The 16,999-nt window shown below is 31.3% G+C and overlaps 1 protein-coding gene across 1 annotated transcript; it reads left to right on the top strand.

The window, feature by feature from the left end:
* The first annotated feature begins 1,004 nt into the window (after positions 1–1,004).
* LOC134704846 (uncharacterized) lies at positions 1,005–15,829 on the top strand. Its single transcript, XM_063563627.1, has 13 exons — positions 1,005–1,167; positions 4,497–4,663; positions 4,886–4,985; positions 5,881–5,966; positions 6,446–6,607; positions 7,147–7,240; positions 8,089–8,167; positions 8,820–9,189; positions 10,070–10,127; positions 11,045–11,259; positions 12,420–12,507; positions 13,956–14,070; positions 15,543–15,829. Exons 1-13 carry the CDS (start codon positions 1,017–1,019, stop codon positions 15,748–15,750), a joined length of 1,893 nt encoding a protein of 630 aa, XP_063419697.1. The 5' UTR covers positions 1,005–1,016; the 3' UTR covers positions 15,751–15,829.
* Positions 15,830–16,999: the final 1,170 nt, after the last annotated feature.

Genomic DNA, 16,999 nt, shown 5'->3' with positions numbered 1-16,999 from the left:
ACTACGAGGCCTCATTTTTATACTTTGTATTTGGCTTTGGACCAGCTTTCAGAAACTACGAGGCCTCATTTTTATACTTTGTGTTTTATTGGTTTTATGTTGTTTTTGTTTCCTGTACCGACCTTTAGAACTAAACGTATTGCAACTGATTTTTACATTTTGTTCTTTTGTTGTGCTGAAACACTCTTAAGAAGATCACGAGAAACTGTAAACAGAAAAATTGATAAACAGAGATTGTTTTTATGAATTATATCATGGTCCATAATGTTGGAGGATGACCATTGTTCAAGATGTACCTAGGCTTGATAAGCGAAAGATTAATCTTGTGGGCATTTGATTCGATGTAAAAGCAGAATGATTTTGAAATAAAAAATGACTTGTCATAGAAGTTCCGATTTCCACATGTTTTTTTGTTAAATATTTGATAGAAACATCTATTCGGGTTATAATATTTCCTTTATACGTTGTAATAGTTAAAAGTCATTGCACTTCGATAAAATGAGGTAGAAAAAATATTATATTTTAAGCCCTTGTAACTTGTGAATATATCATGTACGTAAAAACTGCACTTATCATCCGTAATGATATAAACTGTAACCATTCTGAATAAGAAATGTAAAAGCTTCGGGATGTTAGTTTCTGTGTAATTTTGAATGCTCCGTATTTCCTTTGTTCTCTTAACATAATAGTCGGTAACTTCTTCGTCATTTGTCTTAGGTGAATATTTGTCTCTTTGGCAATCATTGCAATCTTTTTTAATCTTATAAAGAAAGATAAGAACAAAACCACAAAATAACTGTATATAATTCAATACATCTAAAAGTTATGATAGAAATCGCTTTCCATCATGTTTTATGTAGATCTAAGGTCAACAAGAACTTCAATCCTTTAAATTATGTTTACTCTGAAAACACTTACAGGTCTCTTACTGCAGCTATATAACTTTATGATACCATATACGGATATATATATTTCATTATCTTGAAACGTCAATGAGAGAAAAGAAATTCTCCAAGATGGCAGCGGATTGCTATTACTCTCCAGGTTGTTCAGAGTCAGAATTTATATTCCGTAACATTAACCTTAGTCTAAACGATAACCATATCATTCGGAATGTATCAGGGATGGTCAAAAAAGGAGAAATTCTCGGAGTCTTTGGACCAAAAGGTGAGTAACCGATTTTCAATTGATAAAAACATACATATAAATCACCAAAGGTAACATTCATAAAAAAAAGTGAACGCCAGACGTGCATACTAGTATCAAGAAAATTTGAAAGAAAATTGATAAAGTACTATAAATACGCAAACTAAAGCAAACTATTTATTACTTTTATAGACATATTCAGATTCATGGATCTACAGTCTGTTGATATCTGTTATTGATAATTTAGCCTTAAATGCATGATTGTTTTTGGGAGTGTTATTGGCTTTGAACTATTGTCAGTAAACGCGAGTACTCTCAGATGGTACTGAACTACACTTGTCCTTTTGTTGTTGGATGTACAAGTACCCGGTCACGTCCACTCTGTGATTTTGTTAGATGTATTTCTATTTGTATTCACCTGGTGCGTAAAGCCTTTTATAACTGATTTTTTAATAGTTCGTTCTTATGTTGAACTGTTAAACCACTGCACCAGGTTAGGGAGAGGGTGGGATCCCGCTGATATGTTTAACCCTACCACATTATGTTTGTATGTCCCAAGTCAGGAGCCTGATATTAAGTGGTTATCGTTAGTTGCTTTGTTACATATTTGTTTTCGTTTTTTTTTGTACCTTAAATAGGCCGTTATTTTTCTCGTTTGTATTTTTTACATGCATTTGTCATTTCGGGCCTTTTTATAGCTGATGATGCGGTACGAATTTTACTCATTGTTGAAGGCCGTACGATGAGCTGTAGTTGTTAAATTCTATGTTACTTGGTCTCTTATGAAGAGTTGTCTCATTGGAAATCACACCCGACATTTTCTTTTATATATTGAAAAATTATCACATTGTGTTGTAACATGAGAATTTTGACACAGTGATACCATTGTGACCGTCATCAATGAATATCATCTTTTTTATTTTTATCATTTTCATCAACCTTTAGGAAGTTGACCTTTATCTTTATTTCCATATTGAAGTTCCATTTTATCAGGATAAGAGGACTGTTTTAGATAAGAACTTAAAAATGGTGGATGATCAAAGACACTAAATAGGAAGATGCGACAATCCCATTTGGGGATTAACTTAAGAAAGACGTATGCTTAACTAATATTTAATTAACCTCAAAATCCTTTGACTTCTCAAGTTTATATAGGAAGTAAGTCATGTTGTACTTTAAACAGATTATAAAATATTTAAGGTGCACTTCAAATTTGATGTGAGAAAATTGAAAGTTACTTACCTTTCCAAAGTTCTCTCCATTTCTTTAGGAAAAAAAGAATGAGTCTAAAATAAATGAAATATACGAAATGCACTATATTCAACAAAAAGAATCAATACGACTATACTAGTTAACAACAGTAACGATACACAAGTTGGAACTTCAAATTATCAAATAAGGAAAACTATTCAATTATCCAACGAAAAACATTCATTTGCAAAGCTAATGCTTTGAGTAAAAGAATCAGACCAAATTTGAAACTGAGCAAATACCGTTTTATTAAACACAAGGGTCAAAATTATTTTGAGGAAAAATAAAAAATCGGCACTTAAATTCTAAGATGAAATTTAAGTATTCAAATATCCAAAAGTTTAAGCAGACCATGTTAAAGTTTTAAGTTCAAATATCAATTTTGAAAATTTGGATGAAAATAAGATTTCTTGTATAACAAAAATTGCCAAAAAAAACCAAACATAATTTTCCTCAAACCAATAACTCTGATAAGATTAATAGGCCTAATAGTAAATAAAAGATAGATTTTGGAAATACTTTCCTTGGTTTAGTGTATCTTCTTCTTTTCTTTGTAACTTGGATGGAGAGTTGTCTCATAAGAACTCATACCACATCTTCTTATATCTATTCATTAGGAGGGCTAAATAAAAAATGAGGGTTAACTGGACAACAAAAATAAATGAACAAAAAACAATATGAACATTGTAACAGAAAATCTGAACATCTAAACATTTATTTTAACATAATTAAAATTTACACACATCAAAACTCTTTAAAAAGGTGTGAAATCGCTAAAACAAAACAGTTACCATTTTATTTCATTAACATTTCATTTTGGAATATCAATGTCTTCACTTGCGAGTGTTTGTAATGTTCCCCACATATCCACGTTCCTCACAATTCTATGTCTGTAATTTAAAACAATAGGACAGAAGCCACAAGTACAAAGAGAACAATGATATTGTAAATCTTGACGACTAACAAACAGACTATGTGACTACTGTAATTGTTCAAATTCATAGTGTTTATTATGGGATTTAAATTCTCAGTCATTTGACAGTAAATGAAAATCATTCAGTGATAAGTAAGGGAGAAAGTAAATGAACATCTATAAAACGATAAAACAATATATAATATATCACCATGTTATTGACGGAGACTCAACACTAAAGGTTATCATTCCCACATTCCACTTTTATTGATTTTTTTGAAAGAAATTATTTGCATTGAAAAAGATATTTCATTTAAAACAGAAAAGCGAAAGACATGAATGGCTAAATGTTTTCGAAATACAATATTATTTAGTCGGAAATCTTTTTATTATACTAAATTGAATATTCATATTTCGAAGTTGAGACAGCCTTTAGGTAGCATAACTTAATAAAACAGGGATTATAGAATGTTATCAAATTGAAGTTATATCTCTATGCATTTACATTATAAGAATGTTTTATTGTTTCTGAACTTTTTCACAATTAAGCTACCCACATGTAGACTGAAATGATTTAAATAAACTTACAGGTATAGGCGGAGGGTTGAGATCTCACTAAGCATGTTTAACCTAGTCGCAGTTTTGCGCTTGCTTCAAGTCAGGAGCCTCTACTTGCCTTTATTAGTCTTGCAAATTTTATTTAAATTTTAGTTCATTTACATGTTTTGGAGTTAAGTGTGACGTTCATTTTCACAATTTTATTTAGGGACCAGCAGAGGACCACCTCCGGGTGCAGGATTTTGTCTCTGCGTTTAAGAGCTATTTTAAAAGAACCAATGTCCATATGCAACACGACTTTAAATAAAGATTACTTTACTTTTACTTTTTAGACCAATTAGTGACCTTCCGCTGTTGTCTACTCTTTGGTCGAGTTGTTGTCTCTTTGACATATTCCATATTTCCATTCTCAGCTTTATTACAATATCTAGTGAAAGCTTATTTTTTTTATACCATATAAATAGTTTTATTGTCTGTTTTAAGGGAACTTGCATTTGATTGGTTGTTGTTTTACCGCGTTGTTTACCACACATTTATTTTCATTATTATACATATATATATATATATCCCACATGAAAATTGTAACATAACGATTTACTTTTAACTGTTCACATCTTATAACTTGTAGGATCGGGAAAATCAGCTTTAGTATCAACACTTGCAGGGCATTTGAAGCCATATATAGGCGAAATACTGCTAAATGGGGAACCATTAAACGCATGCCGAAACAGAATAGCATTTGTCCAATCACGAGACTTGTTTCTTCCTACCTTGACAGTTTATGAAACCCTATTTGTAAGATACAACTAAAATAACAGTTTTTTTTAATATTTCAATTAATGTGAAAATAGTATTGCTTTATCTTCTGTAATTACAAATAATTATATTCATTTTAGTTTTGGAAATCAACTTAACAGGCAAAAATATTACTCCTTACTGCATCTAATTGTTTTAAACTATTCACTGAACAATAGACTTTTAATTCATTCTTTATATTATTACGTTTTTTTTTTTTAGTTTACTGCTAAATTGAGGCTTTCATCAAACGAAGTAAACATCAAAAACAGAGTTAAACAAGTAATTGATCTGCTTCATCTACAGATGTATCTGGATTTTAGTAAGTTTACACGAGATTTCAATTAGTTTACACGAGATTTCAGTATGTTTACACGATATTTCAGTATGTTTACACGAGATTTCAGTATGTTTACACGAGATTTCCGTAAGATAACGCGACAATTCAGTAAGTTAAAACGATATTTCAGTATGTTAACGCGATAATTCCGTAAGTTAACACGAGATTTTAGGACAAGATTACTTAAAAAATGTAAACACTTAGTGAAGTCAAATATTGTCTTTAAAGACAAAAATATAAAATCATGACGTAATAAAATGTCACGTTGAAGTAACTGTCAATTTAAACATCGATGAAATACATTACAAAGTCAATTTGAAGAAGGTTTAATGTGTTTATCTAGCGTTTATATAAAACTTTTAAGTCGTTTATCCGACGATTAAAACTACTCTCACGATTTTGTCATGTAAACAAATCTGCTGTTATAGTTCTTACTAACTTCAGAAAATAATCTCTAGAAGAAATTGCTCATTGGTGTATTGAAGAATTTAGAAATTCTGAATGAATCTATAAACGGTTTGCAACAAATGCCATAGCATTCGTGACGTTTAGATTAATTCTAACTAAATAAATATAACAGTTGAACTAAAGGTTGACAACAATTTAGCTAATGACTGTGTAATGAATAGTCTTTGTTGATTTGTTACATATTTGTTTTTCGTTTATTTTTTGTATATAATTTAGGCCGTAAGTTTTCTTGTTGGAACTGTTTTACATTTGCCATTTCGAGACCTTTTATAGCTAACTATGCGGTACGGGCTTTGCTCATAGTTGAAGACCGTACAATGGTTGTTAATTTCTGTGTCATTTGGTGTCTTGTTGAGAGTTGTCTCATTGGCAATCATACCACATCTTCTTTTTTATTTATTCCATATAGTGGTACAAGTTGTTACTACAGCTGTTAAAAAGAAGCTTAGTATAGCTTGTGAAATGCTGATAGATCCGAAAGTTATAGTTATTGATGTAGGTATAGCTAATCTTATAACGCTATTATTAAAAACAGCACAATGTAAAACTCCAAAACAAATGAAGATGAAAATACCATAGGATAAGAAAAAGAAACAAAAAAGTGAAACCCTAAATTCCAACATGAACAACTGTTAATGACCCAACAAGTACAACTAAAAATGATATATGAATAGTTAAACATTTATAGCCGATGAGTGTACTTCAATGATACTTTGTTTATTTTGATATTTTACGAGCTGAAATTCTTGAATTCTTGGAAACAATACATCAAGAACCACGTAGCAATCAATACCTTTGTAATAACTGAGAACCATGATAGACAAAAAGCTGAATTAGAATAGCGCATATGGTACATCAACTCTAAGACTTTCATATTATTTTAAATATATCTACTTTATATCGTTATTCAGAATTTTATGAACTAATATCAAAATTTTTAGGAACTGATTTCAATATATTCCCTATGATTTTAGGAGCCAACTACCGACTTAGATTATAAAGATGCCTTAGATTTGATGAGGTTTTTAAGGTATTACACGATTCAGTTTGAAAAGATAGGAATTGTCTCGCTACGGGCTTGTCCAAGTGGTATATACCAAACCTGTTCCAAATCATTGTTTCTTTATAATGGCCATGTAAGTGTTTTACAAGTCAAAACTGTATTATATAAATCTTTATCACTATAAAAACAAAGAACCACAAAAGACATACAAACAAAGCTCATTAGTAAAAATGTAAGACAATAATAAAAGAGTTTACAATAACACAATGACGAGATGTATAAGTACAGAGCCACGTCATATGTAACCAAGAAACACAAAAACGCATAAACGCAAAATACAATAGCAAAAATGAAAAACAAGATTATAAAAATTTACCATAGCACAATAGCTATTATATTTCATATAGAATAATGATACAAATTGATACAAATTGAAGTATAACATTGTCAATAGAATAGAAATAATTCTTGTGTTTCATTACTTTGGGGAGAAAATGGGGTTTTCATACGACGAAATATATTACTTATAGGTCAAATATGATATCTGAAGCAATAAATGTAATAAATTACAGTTTTTATGCCTGAAATTTTAGTTTTTTATTAGATACTCAGCACATCATACCAACAAGTGTTTCTTGATTTGTATTGAACATAACATATTGTATCTAATAGACAGCGTTTTACGGAACCTCAGCACAATGTGACAGTTTTTTACAACAGTTAGACACAGCTCCACCTATTGGCCATCATCCTATGGATTATATGTGTAAGTTCATTAAAAATAGTTGTTTCAATATTGAATAGTATATGTATTCAATAGAAAAGATTGGATATGGACGCAAAATCAGAACATGCAAAACAAAATACATAAAAAGGAATGGAACAACGCTTTTAATGCTATTCTCTATCTTAAAGTCGCAGTGAGACCTTCAACATGGAGCAAAACACGTTCAGCTCGCCGCAGTTTTAAAGACGATAAGAGCAGAATTCGTTTCAAAATTATGATCACGCCACAAAGTTCTGTGAATTTAAGCCATGGAGTAATATCAATACAATAAATCTCCCAAAGAAATCAACATTTGCTGTCATATTTAGTATGTATACAATACACTGTGGGAGAAGAATTATTGCATATAAATATCCTCAGATCTGATAAGAAAGCCAAAAAAACAACTAGTCAGTAAGATACGAACAGTGATATTAACCGTTGAAGGTCACTGTATGGCCCTAAACAATGAGTAAATCCTATACAATGCGACAAATAATTTTCTTAACGACCTTGTCTGGCTATACAGCCCTCGCACGGTCGGCTCGGTGCCCGAAGGCGATTGGTGAACGTTTAAATAATTTTGTGCCATCGGTCAGGAACAGGTGATGGACGCCATTTTGGAAATCGCTATCTTGGTTTTGTGAGTTCTTTTTGGTTTCTGACTAGTTTGATGTTTATGTACCAAACGGACGCGCGGCATAGTAAAATCAGTGCCTGGCACGTTATCATCAGTATGTTGATGGAGTGCTGAATTTGAAAAGAAGAAGGAGTAAAATTTTCATGAAATGCATTTAATATATAAGGAGATTAAGCCTTGTTTTAAACAGTCAATTATTTTTCTTTAGTAGAACTTCTAAATGAAGATTGCTTGGATGACACAATCCCTGTCCAGGAGAAAATTGTTGAAGCCGCATACAAGAGAAGGTACTGTCATTATATACGTTATAAATCATAAAATATCATACCGAAGTTAATATTTTCATTTTTTTTACCAATTTATATTTTAGCATCAAATCGGCAGCAAATACGTGTTTTTTTATGTATATATTTAACTATCTTTACATTAAGAAACAAACTGTCCAACAAACCAAAATAAAAATAATCAACCATAATACAAAAGCCCTTTCAAAATGATCAAATTAATAATAAAGATAAAAACACAGGAATAAAATTCTGATATTTTATTTTATGGAGGAAATGTAAAGAGGCAATTCAATCTGCTGAAAAAAATGTAGGGCTTATATTTGTTTCCTGCGAAGATTGTGAAAATTACTGATTTTGTCTTTGATTGAACGAAAAATTTAGCATAGCAACCGGGTATTAAAACTTTAATACTTTTCATTTAAAACAACTTTAACAGAAAACAAAACAGAATCATTAGTTTTAGCCTTTGTTTAATACTCCTTGACTGCATTTTCTAAAATAAATTTTTGGAAAAGTTTGCACATTAACATCACAGCAATTATCTATAAAATTCTAAATGATCGGACTGAATGTGTGATCTGTTTTCAAATTTCTTAACCCATAAACTAATTCTTTAGGATAATATTGTTAAGTTTCCATTTTATTTTTGCAGGAACACTCATGACTGGCCTGATTATTTCCATTTGACAAAATATCCTGCTAAATCTTCTAAAAGTAGTAAAAGTTCTCTGAGTAAGGATAATAACAACCATACCAAACCCGTCAAATACGACGCCGAAGAAATAAAAGTATTAATAGAACAAACAAAGGACACAACACTATCCAGTCCTTCCTCAGGTCTTTATTCCTCATCTTATTGTAATCAGTTCTGGACATTATTCTGTCGTAACTTTACAAATGCACGTAGACGAATCTTATTTCCAATCAGTGTTATACAAAATGTGTATATTCTCGTTGTTTGTATCTTGGTTTGGTGGCAACCAGAAAGAACAGAGGAGACCGTCAAGGACAGATTAGGTTTGGTAAGTCTATGTTATATAACAGCTGTACAATATAAGTACTGCTTACATTACGGTTGTACAATAAAACACTACATTAACTGGTTTCACTGGAGAAAATAATTATCGTTTTGATTATGTACAAAAATAGGACGAGACATAACCCTGGATCATCAATTCTCTGTTCAAACACCGGTAGCGTGAAGGAAGTCAAATTAGGAGCGCTGTGATTGAATGTAAGGGTACAATATATTTTTTATTTATCTATGAATAACTGCAGTGTGTATATTTATAATATAAATTTTGAAACCTATTGGAATATTTTCTAGAGAATTATTCGAAAAGACTTGCAAAATTTCATAAATTTGATGCAAAATGACGGTGGGCATGGATAATATAAACAAGCTCCGTTGGAAATTGGTCATGATACTATTTGGCTTTAATTTTTAAAACAGAATAATAAAGTACTTACACAACAAATAACTGTTTTATCCAGGTTTTTATCTTAAACTTTGAAGTGGTAAATTTAGAAAATGTTAATATTGTCGCCTATAGTAGAATAAATAGTACCGTTTCCCCTACAATCGGATTATTATATTCTTTTTATGTCTGTTTAATGCAATTTGTAAAAATATGTAATTCATCGTTTTACCAGTATTTGATTTTTGTTTTGTTTTGGCAGAATCAGGAAACAAAAAGGATCTACCTTGTTTCCATTTTCGACATTCTTGTCTTTCATTTAATTAAATATCCTTATCCCGTGCATAACAATTCTCCTTAGGGCTATATTAAAATTTGAATACATAAGAAACAAAACAGTTCAACTTCGAAGCTTATGACTGTGTTATAGAATCTTTATACTTTAAAAGAGAGAGGAGTAAGCATATCGGTAATTTTATTTCAGTTCTTTTTCACTGTTGTGCAGTGGGCGTTTTTTTCATTGTTAGATGGCATCCTTACATGTAAGTAAGATTATAGATAGCTAAGTTGAGCTGTGAATTTTGATTGTATCTCTTCAGTCTAACCACTATGTAAATAAAACAACAAGTTCTATGATATTGCCATGTGTTGACAAACTGCTATATCTTGATCAAATGTTGTGAGACAAACACGTTTGTTATCAATGTACGATGTAAGAGATTTCCGAAATAGTCAATAACGTTACGTGTATGGTTTCATGTAGACTTTCAAGTACCGATGTACTGTTAGACAAACAATAAAGTATGTTTCTTTCTGGTTAATCCGAGTGCAACATTTATCACAGTTTTCGTACGATATATACTAGAATGTTAACTTTTAATGTATCGTACGATTTAAAAAAACATATCATGAAACTGAACGAGGAGCTCCTTGATCTATGACAGTTTGCACAGTTTGGAAAATATATATTTTGTGCATAGCATTCTACAAAATTATCATATTTAATCAAATCACGAAAAGTGTATACAATATATGACTCCTTTTTTGTGATAATTGTGAATAAATTAAATCATGTGCCCAATCCAGCAATTCAAGATTTCCATAACAGGCCTCTTTTATTATGATACCACTTTGTTAAACACAAGACCACATGTATACAATTATTTAAAAAGGTTGAAGAATGATAACATATTTGAGTAACTTTCCCTTTTTTCAAATAAGAGGATGCAATGGGTACTAAAAAGGATAATTTTAAACTATGAATTCTTACACTATGAATAATTCAAAATCACAAGTCTTATGTTTGGAAACAAGTACATAGTTTTTTTCCAGATGAATATTCTATTACTTTGGTTCTGAATTTTTCTAATGTTGCAATGGAAATATAAACCAGCTGAGCAAATAGGTTCAATAGAGCCCCAATGTTTTTTTTTTTATTTAGCATTGATTTGTATTTTAGTTCCAAAAGAAATCAAGGTTATCAATAAAGAGAGAAAATACAACCATTACAGACTCTCAGCCTTTTGTTTATCTAAAACTTTGAGTGAGATACCTCTGACAGTTATACAGCCCTTCGTATACCTCAGTGTTATATACTGGGTTGCTAACCTCAATAACATGGAATCATTCTTCGCATCTCTTGGTGTGTTAATGGCCGATGTACTAGCAGCTCAGGTAAATATTATATGTTATATCAGCACAGGTAAATCTTATATGTTATAGCAGCACAGGTAAATTTTATATGTACAAGCAGCACAGGTAAATCTTATTATATGACACTTATACTTTATCATAAATCTGTCAATTTTCTCAAGTTTGTTTTCAAGGTTAAATACAACAATTGATTCTGAACCCTTTTTAAGAGAATATGCTTGAAATAAAAGAAGACAGTGCTTATATACCTCCAACAGAAGTATTTATTTGTTCATTGTCCCAATTAAACTATGGTCAACCCACCATTTATTACTAGTATTGAAATGTCATGTATCAGGCAGGAATATGGCACGCCTCCGGGTGCGGGAATTTCTTGCTGCACTGAAGACCTGTTGGTGACCTTCTATTGTCGGGTTGTTGTCTATTTGACACATACCCCATTTCCATTCTCAATTTTATCAGTTATTTTCATACAGTTCGTTTCTATGTATGTTGGCGTTTGTCTTTGTTGCACTTCAGTGTTCCTTTTGTGCATTTTTTTTTATATTTGATGTGTTATCCTCGGTTTTAGTTTGTTACCAATATTTGTTTCCTCTCTTTTGAACACCGGTATACAACTGTTGCCTTTATTTTTCTATCTTATTAATGATTATTAAGTCACAACTTAGGCAGCATTTAGTCCTAAATGACGATACAATACGATCTGAAAAATTAAATGCTTACCTTAGTATCTTCTACCTATGTTTAAATAAAAACAATCTGATACTTCAGCTAAGAAAGACCAATATGTCTTACAAAAAATGGGCGAAAGATACCACAAGGGACATTCAAACTCAACTCGAAAATAAATTGAAAACGCCATTGGAAAAAAGAACGACCAAAAGAAAAATAACCAGTATACAAAACACAACATAGAAAAATAAAGACTAACCAACACGAATCCACTCAAAGGGAGGTAATCTCAGATGCTTCAGAAGGACTCAGAAGAGTTAGCAGATACTGGTCAACATGTGGCACCCGTCCTGTCGTCTGCTTAATTTTATCAGTGTTATTCTATTGACCAGAATAAGTTACATATATCAATTTTATAATTTTTATTATCAAAAACATTGTTTTTATAAGCGTAATTTATAATTTGACGTTCATCTTTGACGCGTAAAAATATTTATTTACTAATTTAGAGCATTGGAGTGTTTATTGGAGCAGCATTGCGACCGCCATGGACCGTTACTATGGTACCACTAGGTTTACTGTCAATGATGTTGTGGGGTTTGTATATAAACGATATAAATGTTTAAATTAGGATTATTTTATAAGATATACTATCTTCATTGTTTTCATTGGAACACCATCGTAAATGTATTTTGGATCATATTTGGTACACTGAAGGCAAAATAACAATACGAAGAGTTGTAGTGATGCAGGCCACAAATAGGATTGCTATTATTAAAATCAGAATAAAGATATTTATCCGTAATTTGTAAATTTCCCTTTTCATTCTTATTGACAATGATTTTCTTTATCAAGGACAACAGGATACTCGAAATATAAGGCAATTACGTCACGCGTTCATGTCAATCCATGCCAATCCATCCCAATGAAATTGTCTATAAAAAGAATAATGGCATTTAATTTTTAGATACCGACTTCATAAGCTCAAATATCAGCTCGTCTTTGCGACTGAGCTCGCTTCATATTTTTGCTTATATTAAAGTATTATAGTAATTTTACTATTCTTTTAAAACTACAAATTGTGATTTCATTCTCTCTCAATGCATACACAATACTTTGTAATTCATGGGAAAGACAGATGGCAGCGAATATCAAAACAAGTCATGTGATTTAAAGTTATCTCCCTTTAACAATAAGCTGGTCTTTTATAAGCCATTTTAGTGTAACATCTAAACTTTAAAGATTAAAAACCGTGCGTGTTGGAATTACTTTATCATAACTTCTAAAAAGAGAGCTATAAATAAAATAACAAAACTTGCAGGTTGTAGCTGAGAATGATGTGGAAATTGATGTTTTTAGAATTTTGTTAAATTTAAAGTGTCATTGTAAACGATTAAGGATATCGTGCTTAGGTATTATAGCAATTGATAGATTTCTTTCATACCATTAGTTGATTTAAGTATATTGCCACTTCACATCAGCACCCTTTCTGTAATGAAAAATGAATAAGAATGCTATCAATACGTAAGCTACTATAAATCTTTTAAATTAGAATCAATTTTAATAAGTAAGCCTGTACAAAGTAAAAAAAAAAACGAACTCCGAGGAAAATTCTACACGCAAAGTCCATAAGCAAATGGTAAAATATAAAGCTACAACACATCGAACGAATGAACTACAACTGTCATATCCCTTACTTGGTAAAGTACCAAATTGTGGATTAAACCTGGCGTTATAGATTGCATCATATTGAAATGCAAATTTTGTTTTTTGCAGCAAAGTACAACTTAAACAATGACCTCAATCACACGTACACCTAACTTGTCCATATTTTCTATATGGATTAAACAAGCATTTTAATTTTTCTTATGAATTTTACAAAATGTTTTATTCTCAGCTATACTCTAGTAAAGAAGTAAACTCAAACGTTTGATATAAATATACTCATAATGAAAATCAACAGGTGTTTGCTGGGACAATTTATAACACGCTTTACAAATATTGACATTCTAATTTATATTGATGAATGTTATGTTTTGTTACAGGTGGAGCATTTAATACACCACCCTCATGGTTTAGTTGGGGACGATTTGCATCGTTCTTTTACTATGGCCTGAATGCATTCATTTACCTGGAATTTAAAGATGCAAAACCAATAAAGTAAGATATGGAATAATCAAATAGTTATCAAAGGTACCAGGATTATAATTTAGTACGCCAGACGCGCGTTTCGTCTACATAAGACTCATCAGTGACGCTCATATCGAAATATTTATAAAGCCAAACAAGAACAAAGTTGATGAGCATTTTTAAATCCAACATTCCAAAAAGTTGTGCCAAATACGTCTAAGGTAATACTCTACTATACAAAACCATGCATAACTGTTGAATCATATGAGTAAAGAAGAATTTGTGTACACGTCTATCATACATCAAATAAGCGTATATCAAAACAGATAACTGAAATGTTTCAAAATGATTCGTTCACAACAAATAATGAGGTCAATAAATGGGACAACAGTTCATATAAGAGAACAAAAGCAAACCATTACAAGAAAGACAAGGACGAGGTAGAAACCAAAGGGAATATAATCTAACTCATAAGTCCAAAATGAGCTGCCATGGCAAAAAATTAAAACAAAATATCCACAAATCCACAAATCCACACACCATAACATAGAAAATCAAAGACTAAGCAAAACGAACTACACAAAAACCGGGTCGATTTCAGGTGCTCCGGGAGGTAAGCTGAGCATTTTCTAAACGCATCACTAGTTGTAACCTAAGCCATGTGTTAAGTTTATATTTAACTGTGCCATTAAAGTGCGAGGTTTGGCATGCCTTAAAACCAGGTTTAACCCACCACTTTTATTTCCCTTTAAAAGTGTCCTGTACCAAGTCAGGAAGATGGCCATTGTTATAATATTGTTCGTTTCTGTGTGTGTGTTGCATTTTAACGTTGAGTCGTTTCTGTTTTCTCTTATTTTTGAGATAAGACGTGGCACGGTACTTGTCTATCCCATATTCATGTATTTGGTTTTGATGTTATATTTGTTATTCTCGTGGTGTATTGTCTGTTGCTTGGTCCGTTTCTGTGTGCTGTTGCGTTTCGGTGTTGTGTCGTTGTTCTCCTCTTATATTTAATGCGTTTCCCTCGGTTTTGGTTTGTTGCCCCGATTTTGTTTTTTGTCCATGGATTTATGAGTTTTGAACAGCGGTATACTACTGTTGCCTTTATTTAAGTAAAATTTGAGAAAAGAGGACGTAATGGTTAATATAATTGGAACATATTTGTCGACATTTTAGAAACATATTTGTCGACATTTTAGAAACATATTTGTCGACATTTTTAAAACATATATTTTATAACTGCAACACTTGCAACTCTTGGTATATTAGCTTGTTTGTAAGCCGCATTCACTCTTGTAATGTGTTTCTGAACAATTAATGTGAAAATGTAGCTTATATGTTTACGTTGCATGTACAACTTTACGTTTAACTAATTGGGACCGCTGTGATTTTTATTACCCTTTTGTGTTGTAACATTTTTTCAAACGAGAATTGACTTTTTAAATTGTAAATATTTCATAATTGCTTAGATAATGATATTGGATTTTTTTTTAATTTTACAGATGTGGTGCAAAGAGTATGGTTCCTGTATGTAATATGATTAATCCAGCAACAAATTCTACGTATACAGAGTTTGATTCTGACATAATACTACTAGTTACAAAAGTCGAATGGCCGCTTACCTACTATCTTGGTGTTTTAATTGGAATTTTTGTGATCACTAGAATACTTTGGTATATTGCTATGCGTAGAAGAAAGTCTGACGAGTAAAACGTTTTGTTTATACAAAAATCTACTAGTATTGCCAATAAATTCATAAAAGGTAGATATGCCTCATATGGAACATAGATACCTGTGTTATGCTGAAGACTTTACGTATAACTGAAGAACAGTATTGTATTTTAAGATGTAAAAAAAAATCACAAAAAGACTACACTCCGTTGAAAATTCAAAACGGGAAGCTCAAACACACCAAACGAATGGATTACAACTGTCATATTCCTGACTAGGTACAGGCATTTTCTTGTGTAGATAATCTTTGATTCTTTGTCAATTGTGTTCTCCAATTTATTTATATAGTAGTCCTGTGGTGTTGTGTTGTAATATTGATGATCTATATTACACATGGCCATAAAAGTGCGAGGTTTGGCATGCCACAAAACCAGGTTCAACACACCATTTTTTCCTTTACAAATGTCCTATACCAAGTCAGGAATATGGCCATTGTTATATTATAGTTCGTTTCTGTGTGTGTGTTACATTTTAACGTTGCGTCGTTTGTTTTCTCTTATTTTTGAGTGTCAATTCACATTGCGATAAGACGTGTCACGGTACTTGTCTATTCCAAATTCATGTATTTGGTTTTGATGTTATATTTGTTATTCTCGTGGAACTTTGTTTATTTCTGTGTGTGTTTCATTTTAGTGTTATGTCGTTGTTCTCCTCATATATTTAATGCGTTTCCCTCGGTTTTAGTTTGTTACCCCGATTTTGTTTTCTGTCCATGGATTTATGAGTTTTGAACAGCGGTATACTACTGTTGCCTTTATTTGAGTAAACCTGGTTTAATAACTTACGTTTGTATAATTGTCGTTTTGGAAAATTCCCGCCAGTCTTATATGGATATACGTTTCCCTACTCATTTTGTATTCAAGAGCTTGTAATGCTCCACAGGCTCATTTAAACGTCACTAGTGCTTTAGCAAAAAGTTATAAACCAGGGTTAGTCAAAGAACGTCTCGTCTTTTTCTTAAAACAAATTTCATCGGAAGATACCAAGATCTTGTTTAACATGTTAAATATGTGTTATATTGTTCTCTTTTTTTTATGTCAATATTTTTTTTAATTGATTCTTTATTGTAGTAATGTTTCATGGTCCTTTTTTTGCATTCTTGTCTTTAATTTTTGTCTATACGCTCTGTATTTATGATGTCTATATGACATTTTGTTTTCTTTTTTGAATAACATTTGCGTTTATAATGATAAAGATTATAATACGAAATTTGTACCTATCAAATATG

The sequence above is a fragment of the Mytilus trossulus genome, chromosome 2, assembly GCF_036588685.1.
Source record: "Mytilus trossulus isolate FHL-02 chromosome 2, PNRI_Mtr1.1.1.hap1, whole genome shotgun sequence".
NCBI lineage: Eukaryota > Metazoa > Mollusca > Bivalvia > Mytilida > Mytilidae > Mytilus > Mytilus trossulus.
Note: the sequence above shows the minus strand (reverse complement) of the source record. Positions and strands in the feature narration are given on the sequence as shown.